The following is a 19,923-nucleotide window of genomic DNA, read 5'->3' as shown; positions in this document are numbered from 1 at the left end:
CCAGTTCATTTCTCATAGATAGTCAGCAAGCTGTCATTTTGTACCACAGACACATAGGACATCTTCTATCAAACTATGCTAGCAGTTTATAGCACAGAGAGCCACACTGCTTTCAATGCTCTATGAGCATCTGGTGCTGTGCGGGCCATTCTGCATGGCTCACCATGCTACAAACTGCTAGCACTGTTTGATAGAAGAGGCCCTTAATGACTTATAACAGAAATGCTTTGTGTTTTTTATTGTATCCATTGTGCTATCTCCTGTCTTCCACTCAAGCTCTTTCAGTATTAATACACTGAAGTCGAGGGGTATTTGTTTCTCTGAATGGTACTTAAATTTGAATATTGCTGATATATTATCTAATTATATTGATTCCTAAGTTATGATATTAGTTTTACTCTTTGTGATATTAAATTGGCTTTCAGCCACTTGAAAATTAATTGCAGTTGAGCTCTTTGTCTTTGCTATGCAGACTCTAAAACACATTTAGTTGTTAACACTAGCACTAGCTCAATGTAAACACCTTTACTTTCCAGCTGCTACTAATTGGTTTGTGTAACTGTTGATTAAGGCTAAAAATAATTCCACATTATTTAATTCAAACTCATATTGGTGACTAAAGAGGTCTTCTGATCCTGAAACTATTGCTGTAAATGGTCCCTGTTGGAACCTGGTATTTAAACTTTGTCACAAGTCCAGTACTCATACTGACCTTGGGCCAGTTAAAACACCTAAGCACTCAGACCTAAAGACCACCAGAGATGACCAGTGCAGCACTGAAGCCCCTGTGCGAGAGATCTACTCTGAGTACAAAGTGGCACAAGGGATTAAATACATATAGGAAACTACCTAGGAAACAGGGACTGGCCCCTTTAAGGCCTAGCTTAATGAAATTGTTGGCTAAGCATGGGAAGAGCTCAGGAGAATTGAGTTTCAGCCCTCCACCATGCAGAGTTAGGCGTGGCCCCTGCACACACAAGCAAGCTAAAGACTGGGAGCTTCACTCAGAGGGAGAGCAGGCTGAGGAAACAGATTCTTTTCTAGAACCTCCTGAAGCACAGCATCTGGAGGACATTGAAATGGTGGCGAGGGATGAATCCATGCTGCCAGAGCAGGGAAACTAATTCTGAACAAAAGGAAGAGATGGACACTTCTGAGCAGCCTAATTTGGAAGCCATGGAAGTGAGTTATTTTTTTTCTTTTCTGCTGTGCTGGGGTAGTGCAGAGCATTTGTTAGACTTTATGAGCTTCATTACATGACCAGGAACTGTGTGAATTTTGTATGCTATTGAGGCAAGCTAGGAGGGTGTGCCTTAGGAAGACTGAAATTTGAATTTGAAAAGTTTTATTTTCTTTTTGAGGTTTATTTTTCTGTGTGCTATGGCAATGGAAACAGGGCCTACAAGTTTTGTTAGGCTGGAAGAGTGTAAATCCTGAACCAGGGCAGTCAAGAGACTATTTGCTTTACTTTTTGGAAGTTTTTTGTTTTCCTTCTTTCATGCCATTCTCTTAGGAGGAAGTTGAGAATTGTGGTCAGAATTAATCAACCAGAAAATGTTACCCAGGCAGAGGGTACAAGCTGTTTTAAGCTTGAATCTCCCATGAAGGAAGTGAAAGAACTGAGAAAGGAGGTGGCAAGACTAAGAAGCATCCACAAAAATGAGAGGTACATCAATGAAATGGTTCATGAGGCGTCAAAGATTTCCAGCAGTGGAGAAGAAGTTATGCTGGGGGAAGGCAGCTGGACTCAGATTAGGGAGCACTGCAAGATTGGTACAGTAACTCCCCCGCCCTTGAACTGAAGAACCGGTATGCTGTCCTGGAAGTGGAGGAGATGAGAGCATCCTAAGGAGTGGAAGGACCAAAGCTTGGATCCGTGACCACTAGGAGGCGTAAGGTAGTGGTAGTTGGTGATTCCCTTCTAAGGAGTACAGAAGCATCCATCTACAGACCAGACATGATGTCACGAGAGGTATGTTGTCTACCTGGTGCCATAATCCAAGATGTTATGGAGAGTGTTCCAAAACTCATCAATCCTGATGACTACTATCTGATGCTGCTCATACACATTGGCACTAACGATACTGCCAGGTACCCCTGCAAACATATCAAAAGTGACTTTATGGCTCTGGGAGAGAAGGTGAAGCAGTCAGATGAGCAGTCAGTATTCTTGATCATCCTTTCTGTCGAGGGTAAAGGCCAGGGCAGAGAAGCTCACATCCTGGAAAGGATTGTGTGGTTATGTGGATGGTGTTGTTGAGAGCGTATTGGCTTCCTGGACCATGGGATGATTTTCCAAGGGCTGCTGAGCAGGGATGGTGTGGATCTTTCAAAGAAGGGAAGAAGCATTTTTGCCAGCAGGCTGGCTAATCTACTGAAGAGGGCTTCAAACTAGAAGTGGGGGCAGGGTGATCAAATCTCCCAGGTGAGTATAATCACTGAATACCTCTACACGGATGGGAAAAGGGGGCAATATCTGGAAAGCAGTATATACTAATGCTTGAAGTATGGGAAGCAAGATTCTGGATTTAGAAGCTGTGATGGAAGAAGAGGAGTTAGTGGATATAGTTGAAATAGTGGATATAGTGGAAATCACAGAGATGTGGTTCACGGAGAACCATTACTGGGATGTAGTTATAAAAGGAAAGACAGGGTAGGAAGAAAGGGGGATAGCATTATATGTTAAAGATCAACCATACAATTTCAGGATCTGCAGGGCAAGGAAGAGGCGCTGTGGATCAATTTAGAAAGAGGGAATGGTGAATATATTTACATTGGTGTGATATACAGGCCTTCTTCACAAATGGAAGAAGTAGATAGAGATTTAATAGTAGATATTCAGAATATATCTAAAAAAAAAGGGGAAGTCTTGTTAATAAGAGATTTTAACATGCCGGATGCTGATTGGGGTATCCCTATTGCAGGGTCTTCTAGAAGTTCCAGCAGTTGGTAATGGAACCCATGCAGGATGGGGGTCATACTGGATTTAGTGCGTACAAACGGGGAAAGTGTTTCTGATGTTACAGTGGGTGATCATCTGGCATCCAGTGATCACTGCATGGTACAGTATAATATTAAGATGGGTATAGAGCGGGCTCATTCAAAAGCAAAGGTTCTAGACTTAAAAAAAAAACTAATTTCGTTCGGATGGAGGCTTATGTCAAGGAATTATTGTTTGGGTGGGAATGTCTGGAAGGAGTGGCAATGTGGGCAAAACTGAAAGGAGCGATTATAAGGGCGACAAACCTTTTTTTGAGGCAAGTAAGTAAAAGTAAGAGGAAAAGAAGGCTGCTTTGGTTCTCAAAAGTATTAGCTGAGAAGCTAAGGAATAAGAGGTTAGCTTTCATAAACTTCAAAAAATCGTAGAAAGAGGAAGACAGGCAAAAATATCAGGAAAGCAAAGGTTCAAATGGAAGAAAAAAATAACTGACATGGTAAAACAGAGAGACAAGACATTTTTTAGATATACAGTCGATTTTACCTAAATACACATCGGTTAAACATAAGCTTCGGTTATCCGCACCCTACCACCACGATCCATTTTTTTTACATTAAAGTCAATGGACGTAAACACCTGAATATTTGCAATTCGGATAAGCACACAATCCGCTTATGCGCACTGATGTCAAAGGTCCCACCTCTATTCTTACATGTTACCTTCACTCCGGTTAAATGCAGTCACGTTCTGACTGGGAGGAAAGCCAGTTGGCACAACAGATTGGACACAATGGCTAGGCTTCACACAATGCTGGGACAGCTGGGAAAGTGAGTGCTCCTTTTCCACTCATGTTGTAGGGCATTGCTTTCCTGTACTTTAGGCTCCAGCAGCCCACATGAGCAGGTTTAACTACATCCTCCCCCCCCCCCCCACTTCTATTAAGCGCACACTACGTTTAAGCTTACGTGGGGACTCGGTCCAAAATCCGTGCTCTTAAGCGGAGTAAACTGAATTAGTGATAGGAAGAAGTGCAAAAGTGGCATTGTGAGACTCAAAGGTGAAGAGAAGGAATGTGTAGAAGCTGATAAAGAAAAGGCCAAATTGCTTAACAAATATTTCTGTTCTGTGTTCACGTCTGAAGCACCAGGAGCGGGACTGTAGAAGATAAAGGTGAATAGGGATGGAGGAGTAATAGACCCTGATCGATTTTCAGAGGGTTGTGTTTGTGAGGAACTAGCTAAAATAAGGGTAGACAAAGCAATGGGACCGGATGGTTTACATCGGAGGGTGCTGAAGGAACTTAGGAAAGTTCTGGTAGCTCCGCTGACTGACCTTTTCAATGAGTCTCTAGAGTCGGGAATGGTACCGGAGGACTAGAGAAGGGTGGATGTGGTCCCTCTTCACAAAAATGGAAGGAAGAAGTAGGGAATTACAGGCTGGTAAGTCTGACTTCTGTTGTAAGCAAATTAATGGCAACACTTTTAAAACAGAGAATGGTCAAGTTTCTGTAATCTTGTGGATTACAGGACTGGAGGCAACATGGAGTCACTAGAGGTAAGTCTTGTCAAACAAATCTGATCAATTTCTTTGACTGGGTGACCAGAGAATTGGACAGAGGATGTGCGCTAGATGTGGTGTATTTAGATTTTAGCAAAGCCTTTGACTGTGTTCCACACAGATGTCTAATAAATTAATTGAGTGTCCTCGGGATGGGCTGGGTCATGAACTGGTTAAGTGGAAAGTGACAGAGGGTAGTGATCAATGGAGATCGCTCTGAGGAAAGGGATGTTAACCTGTGGTGTGCCTCAAGGTTCTGTTCATGGGCCTGTTATTTTTACCATTTTTATAAATAATATTGCTGAAGGGTTGTCGGGTAAGAGTTGCCTCTTTGTAGATAATACCAAAATCTGCATTAGCATAGGCTTGCCGGATGGTGTGAATAACATGAAGAAAAACCTGGCGAAGCTTGAAGAAAGGTCTGAAATTTGGTAGCTAAAATTTAATGCTAATAAATGCAAGGTCATGCATTTGGGCTGCAAAAACCAGAAGGAATGGTACAGTTTAGTAGGTGAAGAACTTATGTGTACGATGGAAGAGTGGAACTTGGGTGTGATTGTATGTGATGATCTTAAGGTGGCCAAACATTTTGAAAAGGTGATGGGAAAAGCTAGAAGGAAGCTAGGTTACATAGGGAGAGGTAGAGCCAGTAGGAAAAAGGAGATATTGATGCCCCTGTATAAGACTTTGGTGAGACCTCATTTAGAATATTGTGTACAATTCTAGATGCCGCACCTTCAAAACAATATAAAAAGGATGCAGTCGGTCCAGAGGAAGGCTACTAAAATGGTGTATGGTCTTCGTTATTAGGCGTATGAGGACAGACTTAAAGATTTCAATCTGTATACTTTGGATGAAAGGCAGGAGAGGGGAGATATGATAGAATCATTTAAATAAATTACTGCAGCAAAAAAATGGTTGCAAAAATGTTATAATCCAAGTGGTGGAACTATCCTTTGAAAAACCATTTAAGTAAAGTAGAGAAAAAAGCCTCAACTAATTTTATATGCAGACGGCAACCCAATGAGTTTTTTTAGCTGTTCTTACTCTATATCATAGGCAAAAAAACTCCTCTAAATGAAATCTTTCAAAATAGGAAAATATTTCACCACTGTGCACAGGGAACAGGAAAAAGAACCTTCAGGAAGATAACACTTATCTTCACAGCTGTTGATGTAAGCCAGGTTCGCGATCCAAAGATGCAATGATCTTACTGCAGTCACATTTCCAGCATTGAAGTGAAGACAATGAACCGATGTCCAGATCCAACAAGGCACTTGTTTCACCAACAAATGACTGCTTCAGGGAATTCCATCCTATTCTGTCCACAATCTGGCTCTAAATGGTGCCTGACTTGTAGCTCCTGATATCATGACATCACTTCCTCCAGAAACTCAACAAAAATAACTTTAATGAAAAAACAAAAAGACTCATAAATTAATAGAAAGCATACCATTCTATTTTTGATTTAAACCATTGGGCCAGAAGGTATTAAAAAAGTAAATTGATCTTTACTCACTCTGGTATAATTTGGTTTTTTACATCTCCTCTACGTGCTGTTACTGGCGAGAGGGATAATTAAAAGGCCTTGAGCATACGCAGATGCATGCTCAAGGCCCGGCAGAGGCAGGAAGTTCTTCAAGAGGCACTGGCATGTCCTGTGGGCTGCGTGCCGGTGCCAGATGGGGGGTAAGTTTCAAGTTGTTCGGGCGGGGGGTGCCAGTTCGTGCGGGGGGGAGGGCCTTTGCGAGCGGGGGGGGGGAGTGATGTTTGCAAGACAAGTTTTACGAGAATGTTTTGCTCGTCTTGCAAAACACTCGCAAACCGGGTTACTTGCAAACCAAGGTTTGACTGTACTTGAAGGGTATTAACGTAGAACAAAATCTTTTCCAGAGAAAGGAAAATGGTAAAACCAGAGGACATAATTTGATGTCGGAGTATTCGCCTCCCGGAGTCTACTCCTCCACGGAGGCAAATCCTCCGACATCCAGTGAGTCAAGATCAGTTTCTTCATGAGAAGGATCTACTCTCTTTGGTGCCTAGGGGATGAAAGGTTTTGGGGGGTGTTCTGGTGTGTATGTGGGGCTGTGTGTTGTGTTGTATGGCGTGGTTGTAGTTGTATTTGAGGAGGCGAATATTGTGGATGGTCCTTTTTCGGGACACTTAATTTAAAATGGTGTAAGGCCACTGTACTTGATATACTGCTATATTGCACCTTCTTGTCCTATTAAGGCCCCTCCCCCCCTTAGCTAAGCTGTGCTTTATTCCTTTTTGTTCTCCTGTACCTTCAATACGTGGGCTGGGTTCGATCGATGGGCTTGTCATTCTTGTTGACTATCACTTGTATTTGATCATTTTTGCATATCTGATGTTGAGTTTGTACTCTGTATGGTTGTGACTTTTTCACTGTCAATAAAAATATGTTTTTTTAAAAAAAGAACAGGGATTTGTGAAAGTTGGGCTGCCGATGGATGTGTGTGAGTCAGAGAGGGGGAGAAAAATGCTGCTGCACCCAATTGGGGAGAGAGAGGGAAGGAGGGAGAAGGAAGACCAGGGAAGGGAGAGGAAAGAGAGATGCCAAGACCGTAGGAGGGTGGAGAAGGAAGAAAAGGAGATACCAGACCATAGAGGGGGAGGGAGAGATGCCAAAGTATAGGGGAGGAACAGTCAAAACAGTCCCAGGCCCATGATATTCAGGATATTGCATTTTAAACAAGCTTTAGATATATTGTCTACCGCTAAGCAAATGAGGTCGGTAAAGTGGCAGGAAATGAAAATCCATTTCTTGCCTGACTTCGCTAAAGTCACAGATGGCTTAAGAAAGCAGTTCCTGCTTATAAGACCTCAGCTGAGACAATTGGGAGCAAAATATGGGCTGCTATATACTGCAGTAATTTAAATAACATTTAATAATCAAACCAGTCATTATGAGGACCCAACTAAATTACAGGAATTTATCAATAAGCACTTAGGATGACATAGAGGGGAATATGGAAAGTAGATTCTGCTATTAATCTTCATTTCCAGTTGCTTTTTTTTTTTTTTTTTTGGCTGATATATAAGTTTGGAAATGAAATAGTTCTTATTAAATATACTTTAAATATAGTTTCCTCTGAAGCCAAGGGGGGACAAGTCCAGGACAAATGTCAGGAAGTTCTGCTTCACGCAGCGAGTGGTGGACACCTGGAATGCTCTCCCAGAGGAGGTTATTGCAGAATCCACCGTTCAAGGATTCAAAAGCAAATTAGATGCACATCTCCTTACGAAAAGCATAGAGGGATGACTAAAACTACATTAGGTGTACACCTGACTGGACCTCCGCGTGTGCGGATCACTGGACTCGATGGACCGTAGGTCTGATCCGGAGATGGCAGTTCTTATGTTCTTGTTATGTGACAAAACTGTTCCAGGGAAAATTGTATTGATTCCTGGGGAGAGCCAATGGAGAAGGAGATTCAAATTGAAGGGGAGGAACTTTGCTGCTTCGTTGGAATAAAATGGCACTGGAGATTTCAAGAAGTCATTTGAGATAGCACGAGAGAAGGCAGTGGAGATTTCCTGATGGGCCTTATGGAGCAGTAGTGGCGTATTAACGTAGAACAAAATCTTTTACATAGAAAGGAAAATGGTAAAACCAGAGGACATAATTTGAGGTTGAGGGGTGGTAGATTCAAGAGGAATGTTAGGAAATTCTACTTTACGGAGAGGGTAGTGGATGTCTGGAATGCGCTCCCGAGAGAGGTGGTGGAGAGGAAAACAGTGACTGAGTTCAAATAAGCGTGGGATGAACACAGAGGATCTAGAATCAGAAAATAACAGTAAATATTGAACTAAGGCCAGTACTAAGCAGACTTGCAGGTCTGTATATGGCCGTTGGGGGGAGGATGGGCTGGAGAGGGCTTCAATGGCTGGGAAGGTATATATGGGCTGGAGCAGGTTTTGACGGATATTTCGGCAGTTGGAATCCAAGCCCAGTACCAGGTAGAGCTTTGGATTCTTGCCCAGAGATAGCTAAGAAGAAAAAAAATGTAAAATTTAAATTGAATCAGGTTGGGCAGACTGGATGGAACATTTGGGTCTTTATCTGCCGTCATCTACTATGTTACTATGTTGACTAGTTGCTGTTGGTTTGCTAGTGACATGAAAATGAACATGAAAACTATCCTTGATAACACCAGCTTTAGTTGTAATTGCTAGTGCCTTGTGGCACAACCTTACCTTTATTAGTTGTCTGACATTAAAGGGTACATTTACAGTTCTTGGAACTCAATGATTTTATATATATATATATATATATATATATATATAATTTTTATTTATTTTTTTTTTTTTTTATATTATTATTAATACTATTACATGATTAATAGGAGTCAGATTAAAAGCCCTTCCTATAGGTTTAATTTGTTTTTCAAAGTTTCTATATTGTGATATCTCTATATATAAAAGGCTAACTCGCGCATGCGCACTCCTATCAGCGTGCTTCCGTGATCCGTATGTCCGTGGCCGGCAAGAGTGCACATGCAAGCTTACAACAGCCCGCACTCACGGTCTGGCTGGCTCACTACAGTTTTTCGCAGTGGCGGCTCACCTGCTCCGCCTTCCTCTTCCTGCCAGTCTCAGCCGGGCTCACTCCTGGCAGCCCTGAACCTGTTCTCCGTTCCTCGCACGACGGGCCAGTGAGTGGCGCGGCGGGGGCAATGCAGGTGGAGACTGTTGTTGGCGGCGACTCTTGGCGTCGGAGACGGAGGGAAGGGGGGTGGGAGGCAAGAAGTTCGGCAGCATAAACGCAAATTGTTTGCAGTGCGAGCAGGAGGAGGGTGAGACTGAAGCCATTACTCCGGAGTTTTACAGCGAGATCCTGGAATACACCCTCCCCTACGAGCAGGCATAGGAAAGGGGTGTGGCAAAGGGGGAAAGCAAGGAAAGGCTGCCCAATCTCCTGTGGGGACCTGATGTGTCCTGTGTCCGTCCGTGGCCGCGGCTTCAGGCGTATGCGCCAGTTAGGGAGCGGCGCTGGCGGCGGATGGCGGAAGGAGGGCTCATGGTCCTGCCGCCGCTGCCGCTCCTGTTCACAGCAAGTCGCCGACTCCCCCCCCCTTCCCGCAACAACCGCTACCACTCCTGTTCAAAGCGGCCTGCTGAGGTTAGCGGCCGGCTGTAACGAACCTCGCAGGCCGCTCTCCACATGGTAGCACGTTCCCTCTGACGCGATCGCCTCAGAGGGAACATGCTACCGAGTTGGAGAGCGGCCTGCGAGGTTCGTTACAGCTGGCCGCGAACCTCAGCAGGCCGCTTTGAACAGGAGCGGTTGCAGGAAGGGGGGGGGCGTTTTAACAGGAGGAGTCGCCGAAAAAAACCTTCAGCCGCAGCAGGCCAGCACGTGGGAAGGAAAGGGGGAGGGGCCGAACGGAGCAGGGCAGCTCAAGGTAAGAAGGGAATGGGGGGTGGGTGAAAATGCTTCTACTCAGCAGGGACCTGGAGGGGAAGGGAAATACCGCTGCTGCTTCTGCAGAGGAAAGTGGTGGTGGGGGAGAGAAGGGAATGGGGTGTGGGTGGGGGAAAATGCTGCTACTACTTCTCAGGGATCTGGAGGGGAAGGGAAATATCACAGCTGTTTCTGCAAAAGAAAGTGGGGGGGGAGAGAAGGGAATGGGGGGTGGGGGAAAATGCTGCTACTACTTCAGCAAGGACCTGGAGGGGAAGAGAAATACGCTACTGCTTCTGCAAAGGAAAGTGGGGGGGAGAGAAGGGAATGGGGGTGGGTGGGGGGAAATGCTGCTACTACTTCACAGGGATTTGGAGGGGAAGGGAAATATCACTGTTGCTTCTGCAAAGGAAAGTGTGTGGGGGGGGGAGACACAGAAAAAAAGACAGACAGACAAAGGGTGCCAGGGAGAGAGAGAGAGAGAAATTGCAGGAGGGAGAGAGACAGAAAGAAAGGAAGAAAGAGACAGGAGCAGGGAGAGAGACATAAATAAAGAAAGACAGCCAGCCATATATTCTAGCACCCGTTAATGTAACGGGCTTAAACACTAGTAATTAATAAACTGACAATGATAGCAAATTATGTATTTTAAAATTGTCTTGTTATTTCATGGAGGAAATATTGTGTTCTGTTTATTTGGTTATATTTTTGGTAATCAAAGTAATATTTGTGTAGTGAGATTTGGGTTTAATTCATTATAACAAACCATATGTATTAACTTTAACTCTAGAGTTTCTTTGTTTATTTTTATTTGTTCATGGACTAGTATTTTTTAAAAAAGTTAATTTGCTGTTTACTTATGAGTTTAACTATGGTTAAGATTAAGAGAGCCTTATAAGGGTGTCATTGATTCATTATAGCTTCCATTTGATGGCAATTAACAGGAGATTCTTTATGTGTTTTTACTATGATCTATAACTGTTCACCTCAGTATTAGATCATTTCTGGGAATATGGCTGATATTATTTAATAGTATGTCATGATTTCTGATATTTTTAGTAAAGTTCATAATAAATTAATTATAATTTTTATTTTGCTAACGTCATAGAAACATAGAAACATAGAAAGATGACGGCAGAAAAGGGCTACAGCCCATCAAGTCTGCCCACTCTACTGACCCACCCCATTAAGTTTGGGTGCTGATGACTTAGTTCCTTAGCTCGACCCTCGTAGTGATCCCACGTGGATGTCCCATTTATTCTTAAAGTCGAGCACGCTGGTGGCCTTGATCACCTGCACCGGAAGTTTGTTCCAGTGATCCACCACCCTTTCTGTGAAGAAGTACTTCCTGGTGTCACCATTAAAGTTCCCTCCTCTGAATTTGAGCGCGTGCCCCCTTGTGACCGAGGGTCCTTTGGGAAGGAAGATGTCATCTTCCACCTCGACACGTCCTGTGACATATTTAAATGTCTCAATCATGTCCCCCCTTTCCCTGCGCTCCTCTAGAGTATAGAGCTGCAATTTGCCTAGTCTTTCTTCGTATGAGAGACCCTTGAGTCCGGAGACCATTCTAGTGGCCATCCGCTGGACCGACTCGGCTTGAAGCACATCTTTACGGTAATGTGGCCTCCAGAATTGCACACAGTACTCCAGATGAGGTCTCACCATGGTTCTGTAAAGTGGCATTATGACTTCAGGCTTGACGAAACTTCTCTTGATACATCCCATCATTTGCCTTGCCTTGGATGAGGCCTTCTCTACTTGTTTGGCAGCCTTCATGTCTGCACTGATGATTATCCCAAGTCCCGTTCTTCTGAAGTCCTAGCTAGTGCTTCTCCATTCAAGGTGTATGTTCTGCATGGATTTCTGCTGCCGAGATGCATGACCTTACACTTCTTAGCGTTGAAGCCCAGCTGCCATGTTGAGGACCAGTTTTCCAACATGATCAGATCCTGCGTCATACTACCCTTGAGACTGCTTTCACTTACTATATTACACAGTTTGGCGTCGTCGGCGAACAGTGCTACTTTACCCTGAAGCCCCCGGGTTAAATCCCTTATGAATATGTTGGAAAGAGATGGTCCCAGGACTGATCCTTGCGGCACTCTGCTAGTCACCTCCGATGTCTCAGAGAGGGTGCCGTTGACCACCACCCTCTGAAGTCTTCCACTCAGCCAATCATTGACTCATGCAGTTAGTTTCTCACCTAACCCCATCAATTTCATCTTGTTTAATAGTCTACGGTGCGGGACACTGTCAAAAGCTTTACTGAAATCCAAGTACACCACGTCCAGAGACTCTCCCGAGTCTAGCTTTCCTGTCACCCAGTCAAAGAAGCTGATAAGATTGGATTGGCATGACCTGCCCCTAGTGAATCCATGTTGACAGGGATCCCTCAGATTTCCCTCATCCAATATCGTGTCCAATTTACCTTTAAGTAAAGTTTCCATGAGTTTACACACTATTGATGTGAGACTCCCTGGTCTGTAATTCACAGCCTCTGCTCTGCAACCCTTTTTGTGCAGAGGAACAACGTTGGCTGTTTTCCAGTCCTGGGGGACTCTCCCCGTACTTAGAGAGAGATTGAAGAGCATGGCTAACGGTTTTGCCGTTATGTCATGTAAATGTTCTTGTCTCAGAATGCATGATTTGTCTTTTTCTTTAAAATGAAACATTCAATGATAAATGGTAATTCATACTGTTTATTAATTACTTAGATGAATTAATATTGTATGGTAATTATATGCTATAGGGATTTTATACTTGATCTTATTATTATTTAGCAGAGCATGGAGTGTTAATTTGGGATAAATTAAGGTGCTTGGGGGGATGATGATTACCTAGTCTATGGGCTCCTTTTACGAAGCCACGTTAGCGGTTTAACGTGCATAATAGCGCTCGCTAAACTGCCAGCCACGCTAGCCACTACCACCTCCTCTTGAGCAGGCGTTAGTTTTTCGGCTAGCGCAGGGGTTAGCCCATGATAAAAAGTCATGTGCGATAAAGCCGCTAATGCGGCTTCGTAAAAGGAGCCCTATATGTTTACTTACTTGTTTTCATGTGATTTACAGGGATGGGGTAGGGGTGGGAAAGGGGGGATTTATAGTTTAGGGTCCTGATTAAAAGGAAACTAACGGCTTATTCTTTAAGATTTTGTAATCAAATAAAATGGCTTTAATGTAATATTCTTAAATGTTAATGGACTTATTCATCCCATCAAAAGGAAAAAGGTACTTAATTTTCTGAAACAGCAACAGGCAGATGTTTATTTCATACAAGAGACACATCAACAATCAAGGCAGCCAAATTAGAAGGGAGGTGGATTAAATACTGTTTTTTTGTACCAGCAGTAGGGATAATGGCAGGTGTGTCAATCTTGATTAATAAGAAGATTTCTGCTGTATTTGATAACTTTCAGGCTGATCCCATGGGTAGATGGCTCACCCTGACACTTTTAAATATTTATGCTCCTAACTCAAATTAGGTGGATTTCTTTAAAAACTCCAACAAATAATTCTGTCACTGGCTACGACTAATTTAATCATAGCTGGAGACTTCAATGCTGTCATAGATCCAATAATGGATAAACAACCGAGTAAACAATTAAAATTATTAGGTTTAAATAATCTTATACATACGTGTGGATTGAAGGAATGTATGGCAGATTTTTCATTTCAATGCTCAGTAATTTTTGTTTTGTTCCCAAGTTTATAAATCATTTTCAAGAACTGATTATTTTTTTTGTTTCAGATCATTTAAGTCAACAGGTTACAAAGGCCAGCATAGATCCGATTCTTTTGTCAGATCATGCTGGAATTTGGATAGAATATCAGTTCACTGAAGAAGATTCCAATAGACCTGTTTTGAGGTATGATAACATAGTGGTTGCAGACTCAAACTTTCTTGAGGAAATTCAGATAAAAATGAATGAATATTTTCAATTCAACACCTCAAAGGAAATCTCTTTGGAAATGATAAGGGATTATTTCATATTTGGCGCATAATAGGAAATTACGTAAATTAGAATTTGCCAATTTGGAACAAACAATTTTGACTTTAGAGTCACAATTGGCTTTGAAATGGGAACAAGAAACTTTGAATGCCCTGTTGAAAGCTTAATATAAATATAATGAGATTTCCTCACAATTGGCTAGGAAAGATGATTTGTTTTGTCAGCAAGTTGTGTATTATGGAAACTCGAATAAAGCGGGAAGATTATTGGCTAACTATCTTAAAGCTAAAAAGAGAATAATAAAAATTTCAGCCAATAAGGATGGAAAGGGTAAAATTCACACCCACATTGGGGATGTTTTAAAACAATTTTTGGATTATTATAAAGCTTTATATTCTGAGCTATGTTCAAATAAGGAAAATGAAGGTAGAGAATTTTTTAATTTAATTAATGGGCCAAAAATTCCAGAGCATATAAAAGAAAAACTTGATGTGCCTATATCATCTACAGAACTCCAGGCAACATTGAAGTCTCTCAGGGTTGGATCCACCCCGGGTAGTGATGGATTCACAGTGGAGTTTTAAAAAAATGTTTTCAAACAACATTGTTACCTCATCTTTTTAAATTATACCAATTACAACTGAGGAAGGTACTATGGCAGAAGCTTTAACAATAGTTTTGCCAAAGCCAAACAGAGATCCCATGTTGGTTTCAAACTACAGGCCTATTTCTTTAATTAATATGGATGGAAAAATTCTAGCTAAACTTTTGGCTCTGAGGTTAGCTAAGGCTCTCCCTTATATGATTGGAATGCACCAAACGGTTGTTGCTAAAATATATTCTGCAAATAGCACCAGATTGGCACTTCATATGCTAAATTTAGCAAAAACAATAGATGATCCAGCCTTCTCTGTCTCTTTGGATGCAAAGAAGACCTTTGATCGAGTAAAATGGACTTTTATGTATCAAGCACTGGATTGGTTTGGAATAAGATCTGGATTTATTCAAATATTTCAAACCTTGTATAGTTCCCCTTCTGCCAGATTATATATTAATAATACATTCTCGGAACGTTTATGTCTGAGTTAGACAAGGATGTCCCCTATCTCCTTTGCTTTTTGATATTGTTTTGGAACCCTTGTTGTTGGCTATACAACAGGCAAAGGAGATACAGAGAATTCCATATGCAGGTCAAGATTTTAAAGTTTCAGCTTATGCAGATGATATTTTGTTTCATTTGAAAAATCCTAAACCAACTAGCCCTCATTTACTGGAATTGATTGATCGTTTCAGAAAATTTTCTGGATATAAAATAAATTGGAGTAAATCAGAGGTTCTTCCATTGCATGTACATTGTGTTAAAACTTTATTTGACCTATTCCCATTCCTTTGGAAAGAAGAGGGTATAAAATATTTGGGTATAATGATTCAAAACACATTGGAAGGCACAATGACAGTAAATGAAAATTTTTTATTGTTTAAAGTCAAAGAAATGTGTGAGTATTGGAACCCATTACATCTTTCTTGGTGGGGGAGAGTCCAAACCATCAAAATGGTGATTTTGCCTTTGGTTTGTTACCAAATTACCTGTTTATTTTCAAAGTTCCTTTTATAAAAAAATTAACTGGGATTCTTACAAAATTTCTTTGGTTGGGTAAAACTGCTAGAAAATAGCCTTTAGTATCTTTGCAAAAATCACAATCGGCGGGAGGGGTAAATTATCCAAACTTTTACAGGTATCATCAAGTCTTTCATTTTACGTCAGGGTATTTATTGGATCCTTCCTGAACTCTTGGAGAATCTGCCAGATTGGTTGATACTGGAAAGTAACCTTTTAGCCTCATTACGTCTTAGCCTTATTTTGAGTATCAAGCTTCCTCGAATATACAAGGACAATATTATTCTTCTTCCCACCTGGAACACATTAAAATTCATTAATACTTTAACTCCTACTCCAATACAACAATCCATGTGTCAATCCCTATGATTAAACTCCAAGATACAAATCGGCAAGTCTAAAATCCTCTGGAAACATTGGTTGCAGGCAGGCATACATACTCTAGAAAGATGATGTAATTCAGAATGGGGAAATGGTAAATTTATTATAATTGCAACAATCATTTGGCATCTTAAAATCTCAAGGTTATAAATGGTTGCAGTTGAAGCAGGCCATTCAGCAAGGGTTTCCTGAATGGCACAACTTAAAAAATCAGTATAGCTTGCCAGTCCTATGTGTCCAGATATATTTGCAAGGGCATCAGGCCGCCAAGTGGTACAAATTAATATCTGAATATTTGACAAAAAAACTCAAACAAGTCACAATGACCACAGATTTGGACTTGGAGAATGATATGTACAGCATCAGTATCTATGGGACAAACTTCTTTTTTTTCTATTATATAGTATTTTTTGAACCCCTATTCGTTTACACAAGTTGGATAGTTCAAAGTCTAATATATGCTGGCACTGTCATCTTGAAGTAAGGACACTGGATCATTTGTTGTTTTATTGTCCCTTGATACTCAATTTTTAGAAATCAATATGGGGGAAAATTAATATGGTACTCGAGGTTTCAATACCATTGTCTTATGATGTGGTCCTATTTGGAACATTGTTGAAAGCTAAGAATCCAATAGACGTTTATAAAAGCAGACTTCTTCTGATTATGACGGGGTGGCCATGCAAATGATAACTGGAGACTGGAAGAATTGGGACAGATTACATTTTTCATTTGGTGGAAAATAAACAGATACGAAAAAATGAATGTGGAACAATTGGGTAATAATAACATTTTAAAAAAAAATATGGGATCCATTAGAGGTGTTTGTTAATAAAAGATTGATTGATTAACCTTTAATTCCTTGCTGATATCTACACACCTCCAGAAAGGGTGGGGGGAGGGAGTAAAGTACTTTGTTTTAATATTTGTTTGAAGATAAGTGCTGTTATTTGTTTTATCTGATTGTACATTTTGTTTGCACTTGTATAAGTTCTGAAAATAAATAAAAATTTACAAAAAAAAAGTAAGCTGCAATTTTTTGACAATTTTTTGATTTCAAGGTAGGCATGCTTCCTAAAATGAGAAATAACATTTTTAAAAATTCATTTCAACAATAACCAAAACAGTTGCTATTTGCCAACAGTATACACACAATATTACTCAGAGATTTTAGATGAAAGTTCTATCACAAATGATGGTGGCAGTAGAGAATGACACAGTGGCGGTTTACCCGCGGCCACCACATTTTAGCCGCGGGTCACCCGCCGAAACGGGGAACGGAAACTAGCAGTCGCTGCGGCGACGGGGACAAGGCCATTCACTGCCCGTGGGGCGGTGAATGGTCTTGTCCCCGCAGTGAGGCATGAAGGATCACGCGGTCCCCGCAGCACACACCCGCCTGCCCAATCGATCCTAGTGTTTAGCCAGCTCTCTCCCTTCTCCTTACCTTAGTTTGTAGGTTTTCTTTTTCGGTGACCCGCACGCTATCAGAGAGCCGCGCACCCGCCGCTGCTCAGTTTCGATCTTCTGCTCTGACGCAACCGGAAGCAGGAAGTTGTAGCAGAGCAGAAGATTGAACACTGAGCAGCCACGCGTGCGCGGCTCTTTGGGAAAGCGTGCATGTCGCCGAAAAACAAAACCTACAAACTAAGGTGAGGAGAAGGGAGAGAGCTGGCTAAACAGTAGGATCCATTGGGCAGGCGGGTGGTGGCTGCGGGGACCGTGCGATCGCTCGTGTTCCCGGCTCAAATTGGAAGGAGGGAGTGAAAGGGAAAAGGATTCTGGGCCAAGGGGATGAAGACGGAAAGAAAAACCCACAGCAGGAAAGAAAGGGAAGGACAGGCAGGTGAGCCAGATGCTAGAAGCAAGGGGGGGGGGAGGGGAAGAAAGAGGGAAAAAAGCTAGATGGGGTTGAAAAGAAGAGACACACTGGTATGGAAGAGGAAGATAGGGGAAATCTGGACACAGGAAGGTAACAGAAAGAGGGGAAATTATGTGCATGGGGCATAGGGACAGTGACATAAAGGGGACATGCCATGGGGATGGTATATGGACACAGGGGGGGGCAATGGCAGATACATAGGGGAGATATTAGAAATGGGGAAAATAGCACAGAAGCGAGATGGTTTGTGGGGATGGGACAGGGACCGAGCTTACAGGCTCCAGTGGCTTGCACAAATTACATTGTAACGTGCCATGAAAATAAGAGGGAGGAAGGTAGATAGATAGGCCACGTGAGAGGAGCTGAAGGGTAGTAGAAAGGAACAGATGGTAAAGGAGGGAGGGAAGGGTGGTGGTGGAAAGGAATAGGACAGACATTGAAGGAGGGTGGAGAGGAATAGACCCCGAAGGGAAATGTGGAAGACAGAGTGGGAAGAAGACAGATGCCAGACTATGGGGGAGCGGAGGGAAGAAGATGGGTGCTAGACCAATTGGAGGGGGTGGGGGGTGAAGGGAGAGGCACAGTAACAGCAAGTGGAAGACGCAGAGAGAAGACACACAGTGGATGGAAGGAATTGAATGAGAAGATGTGGAAAGCAGAAACCAGACAATAAAGGTAGAAAAAAAAATTATATTTATTTATTTATTTTTTGCTTTAGGATAAAATAGTATATTAGTTGTGTTGATAAAAATTTATAAACAAAGCCCTGCCAGCTGAACATCTCTTTCTCTAGTTCAGCAGCAGGAACTTTGATTTATAAGAAAGGAATAAGCTAAATATTACAGTACTAAGGCTTATATGGATGCAGCGGGGACGGTGACGGGGGCGGTGAAAGGGATGGCGGTGACGGTGACGGGGCGGTGAAGGGAACGGCGGTGACGGGGCGGTGCAGAGGATGGTGGGGCGGTGACGGGGACAGATTTTTTCCCCGTGTCATTCTCTAGGTGGCAGATACCTTCGTTACTACTTGTCTTCAGATAGTGTGGCAGCAGTAAATAGAAGGTTGAAGGATATGTGCCCTTAGCAAAAAGTTAAATAGGTAAAACCTGCATTCATTTGGTTAAGATCTCACTCTGTATCTAATTCTCTGTCAACATGCCAGCTGAAGATTTATGTCTTCATGCTTTATTCTTGTTGGAGACTTGACAGAAGTGACCTCTCTAGGCAAGATGGTCTTTTATGGATTTTGCTGTGTTTACATTAGTGCCATGAGGGTCCTAGTGAAGTACATTAAAGCTAATGCATCACCTGCTGTCAGTGGCCTTTTCTGTTTGATAGCTCCCCTCCCTGCCCTAATAAGGCAAAAATAGCAAAAACGGGGAAGGAATGTAACAGCAGCTTAGAGTTGAATAATCATTTGTAAACCTTTTAGTTTTATTGCCTGCAAAAAGACATAACTCCAAGAGAGATTTCTGTAAGAAGACTGAAATTATTTTTTGGGATGTTCAAAACTAGAAGCAGATGAAAAAATGAGGGAAACTGGTGTGCAAAGTTAAAAACATGCCTGAAGTACAAAATAAAATGAGTGCCTGTTGCTAGTATCTCATCTTTGTTTTTTTTTATTTTTATTAAGAGTAATATTTATTCTTTTGTTACACATAAGATGTAAAAGAAAGCAAGTGAAACAGTTTTACTTAATATTTTGAAATCTGTTAATAGGATTCATCCAACATTCCCTGGGAAGATGGTGAGAGAGATGGTAAAAGACAGACAGAAGTGCAATTATCCCAAAAGTCCAGATTTGTGTTCAGGTAGGTGTGCCTTTATTAGCCTAACAATTAGTTCTGTACTAAACTTGAGTTTGATTTACTAAGACTTTTTATATTCTGTGTTTATGGAGACAAACACATACAAAATCATACGTAAAGTCTGGTTTGGAGTCTTTTTTTTTACCATTGCTGAATCATGGTAGCATTATATTTATACTACTTTTTTTGATAATGAAAAAAATAAATTTTGTGCATTTTAGTTGTTATTAGGGGAGGTACATGGTCAAAGTTAATTATTAGATACTAGGCCACATGATATATTCCTGTTTTTTTGTGTGTTTTATTTCCTTTCTTTGTTGCTCTTTTCCCATTGCTATGGACTTGAATTTGTTTTCCTCTTC

At 41.7% G+C, this 19,923-nt stretch overlaps 1 protein-coding gene across 4 annotated transcripts in view; it reads left to right on the top strand.

Annotated features, from left to right (window-relative positions):
• Nucleotides 1–19,923, top strand: part of PARD3B (par-3 family cell polarity regulator beta) — a 1,834,390-nt gene that overhangs the window by 692,672 nt on the left and 1,121,795 nt on the right. For all 4 annotated transcript variants that reach the window (XM_033945029.1, XM_033945028.1, XM_033945030.1 and 1 more), the window contains one exon: nucleotides 19,473–19,564. In XM_033945029.1, the coding sequence (XP_033800920.1) occupies nucleotides 19,473–19,564 (92 nt within the window). The remainder of the gene's footprint in view (nucleotides 1–19,472; nucleotides 19,565–19,923) is intronic.

This window comes from Geotrypetes seraphini, chromosome 5 (genome assembly GCF_902459505.1).
Source record: "Geotrypetes seraphini chromosome 5, aGeoSer1.1, whole genome shotgun sequence".
Lineage (NCBI taxonomy): Eukaryota > Metazoa > Chordata > Amphibia > Gymnophiona > Dermophiidae > Geotrypetes > Geotrypetes seraphini.
Note: the sequence above shows the minus strand (reverse complement) of the source record. Positions and strands in the feature narration are given on the sequence as shown.